The sequence below is a fragment of the Bison bison genome, unplaced genomic scaffold (assembly GCF_000754665.1).
Source record: "Bison bison bison isolate TAMUID 2011002044 unplaced genomic scaffold, Bison_UMD1.0 scf7180017864134, whole genome shotgun sequence".
NCBI lineage: Eukaryota > Metazoa > Chordata > Mammalia > Artiodactyla > Bovidae > Bison > Bison bison.
This window is the reverse complement of record NW_011494706.1, coordinates 1,367,643-1,370,414: the sequence shown is the minus strand read 5'-3', so window position 1 is coordinate 1,370,414 and position 2,772 is coordinate 1,367,643. Positions and strand designations below refer to the sequence as shown.

At 38.2% G+C, this 2,772-nt stretch overlaps 1 protein-coding gene across 1 annotated transcript in view; it reads right to left on the bottom strand.

Moving 5' to 3' along the window:
- The window catches only part of COL28A1 (collagen, type XXVIII, alpha 1), a 181,367-nt gene that overhangs the window by 148,369 nt on the left and 30,226 nt on the right, over positions 1 to 2,772 (bottom strand). Inside the window, exons 10-11 of the mRNA XM_010839817.1 lie at positions 2,361 to 2,405; positions 1,303 to 1,356 (exon numbers count right to left, since the gene is read on the bottom strand). Coding sequence (XP_010838119.1) covers positions 1,303 to 1,356; positions 2,361 to 2,405 — 99 coding nt within the window. The remainder of the gene's footprint in view (positions 1 to 1,302; positions 1,357 to 2,360; positions 2,406 to 2,772) is intronic.

Here is a 2,772-nt window from a genome sequence, read left to right as displayed (position 1 = left end):
TTTTTTTTTTTTTTCCCCCTGGCTGCAGGACTTTTACCTACGGCCAAAGCAATTTTGTAAAAAAAACTTCTACTCAGTATTCAAAAGAGCCATTTCTTTCCCCCAGAGAGAATTAATCCTAGGCAAGGACTGGAAAAGAGAGTTTCCCCAGTTGAAGCTTAAGCACACACCCGCTGAGAAGCTCATTCTGTTTTAATTTGCCAATTAAAACTGCCCTGGGAAATCACGCGTTGTCATTATCTCATTAAAAATGCTATGTGTGACCTTCCCTTACCTCTCTCTGAAAAAAGAACATTCAATTAGCCCACCGGCTCCCCACAACTTAAATTTAAGAGCACCCTTAAAAGACTGGCTTTACCTAGGGTCCTCTGGGGTCCATCATCTGCTCTTATTACTACCATAAATTCTATGGATCTCCAATCACTGACTCAAAATGTTTACCGGGTATTTACTGTATCTGAAATTTTCTAAGCATTGAGAAGAGTTTAAAAGGCACTAAAATGCCTGTTTTCTGCAAATTAATGGCAACTCTCATTGGAAAATAGGATCTTATAAACTGGTCTTTTAGAGATCCCTTCTATCTCGTCTTTTGGTTCTATCTGACTTTTATTCAACCCCACCCTGGCTGTCTTGCCTGGTTATCTGTGGAATGAATTACAAGGCTGATACTGAGAGTTGAGATTGAAAGTGTTAGTTGCTCAGTCACGTCCGACTCTTTGCAACCCCATGGACTGTAGCCCACCAGGCCCCTCTGTCCATGGAGGAGTGGGTAGCCATTCCCTTCAATCCCAACCCAGGGATTGAACCCTGGTCTCCTACATTGCAGGCAGATTCTTTACTATCTGAGCCACAGGGTTACACTCTTTAAATTAAAAAGCTTAATTTTTGTTGATATGAAAGTTATAAATCCCCTTTACTTATCAGTTGTATACTGAGTTCACATTACCTGTGGGCAATAGAGTGATTTCAACTGTGTTATTTATTACTACTTTTCAATTTCTAGTGAGTCATAAAGTGACTAAAAGCCTGGAGTAAGATGGAAACTCTACAGAAATTCTGGATAATGGCTTACATTTAATAATGCCCCTTTGAGTAATATAATAATAATAAATGAAAAACTATGACACTAGCATCCTACATAGACTTAAACATGATTCTGTGTGTGACACCTGCAGATTATTACGTTTTCCCAAAGATTCATCCTCAAAGAATCCACGGACTCCTGCTTAATAAAAACATGTAGCCCCATAGGTCAATAGGGGAAAGGCACTCTGCCTGTCTGTAACCGACGGGGATGATTACCTTATTGCCTTGAAATCCCTTTGGGCCTGGATCCCCAGGAGGTCCAGCGATGCCCTGCTCCAGGATGAAGACCAAGAATTAGTTCTGCATACAAAAGGCCAACGCGGAGTGAATCGTTCATAAGGGTCCCTAGAGATCCTGGAGTTGAAGTCAGGACTGTCTGACTCAGAGTTAAGTGAAGGTTACACACATGGAGAAATGGGATGAGATAAAATTCCCTGTGTCAAACACATAGCTTCTAAAATAGTACCTAAGCTGACAGCGAACATTTATTGATGAGCTATTCATTTTCTACACCTGTGCTTCCAACATTATTCCTGTTCTGGACCACTTTCTGGAAAGATTTTGGTTAAACAACAGCTTTTAAAAATATGTATTAATATCCACGGCATATAACTGAAAATTGGAGTGTCCAATGACCCTTTGATAATAATCAGTTACTGCCCTGCCCTGACACAATTCCAGACCAGAACAAAGAAGATGATGGTTAACAAGATGCCATCTAGGAAATTGGGGTAAAGGTATAATTTTCAGTAGACTTTTTGAAATGCTGAAATTAGCTCTTTACGCATACACACACTCCTCCCATTACAAGTTTAGACAAGGCAAGTCCCCAAACTGGAAAAAACTGATTCAAATCATTTTCTGGAAGAATCATTGCATGTTATTGAGCAGTGACTATTTATGATGGAACAATACAAATGCTGTAATTTAGATAAAATGCATAGCTTTCCCAGCAGCAGTGCAAACATAGGTACATTCTGTTTTCAATTGCTTTGACATTATGCTTTTATCTTCCTAGACTCTAATTTTTTTGTTGTTGTTAACTTTTACTCTTTAGCTACTCACTAAGTAGACTCACCTGCTGGTAACTATCTTGAGGGAGCCTGGATTAGTTATTCAAAATATTAGAGCATCAGTTTTCAAACTTTGTTTCACACTGTAATTACCTGGGAATCTTTTGACTAAATTGGTAGAGGGTACAAGTGGGCAAAGGGATTTTAAAAGCTTCCTAGATGATTCTAATACAGACTTAGATTTGGTTTTCACTCCCTTACCTGAATTCCTCTGGGTCCCTTTGGTCCATTTGGTCCTGGGGATCCCTGTGAAATAAAATTAGTAGTAAGATACTCTAAATATCTATTTAGTTTGCAGTGATCTTAGGTGGCACAGAAGGGACTTTATTCTCAGTAATGGCCAGTCTTTGCAGCTTATCCAAACATCAGATTCATTGTTAACAAAATGATAATTATTAACAAGCCACCTTGGTTTCCAGTTTTCCTTTAGTAAGAAAATCCATGAAACCACAATTTTGGATTAAGTCTTTGCCTATATATATTTGACATTTTGATCAGAATTTTTAAAGTGTATTTCTTAAGAATTCTTAGAAAGCAGTATACTTTGTGGAATTCTGTATTCTTCCAACAAGGCAATATCAGTTAAATTAAATGAGTTTCCACAATATATACA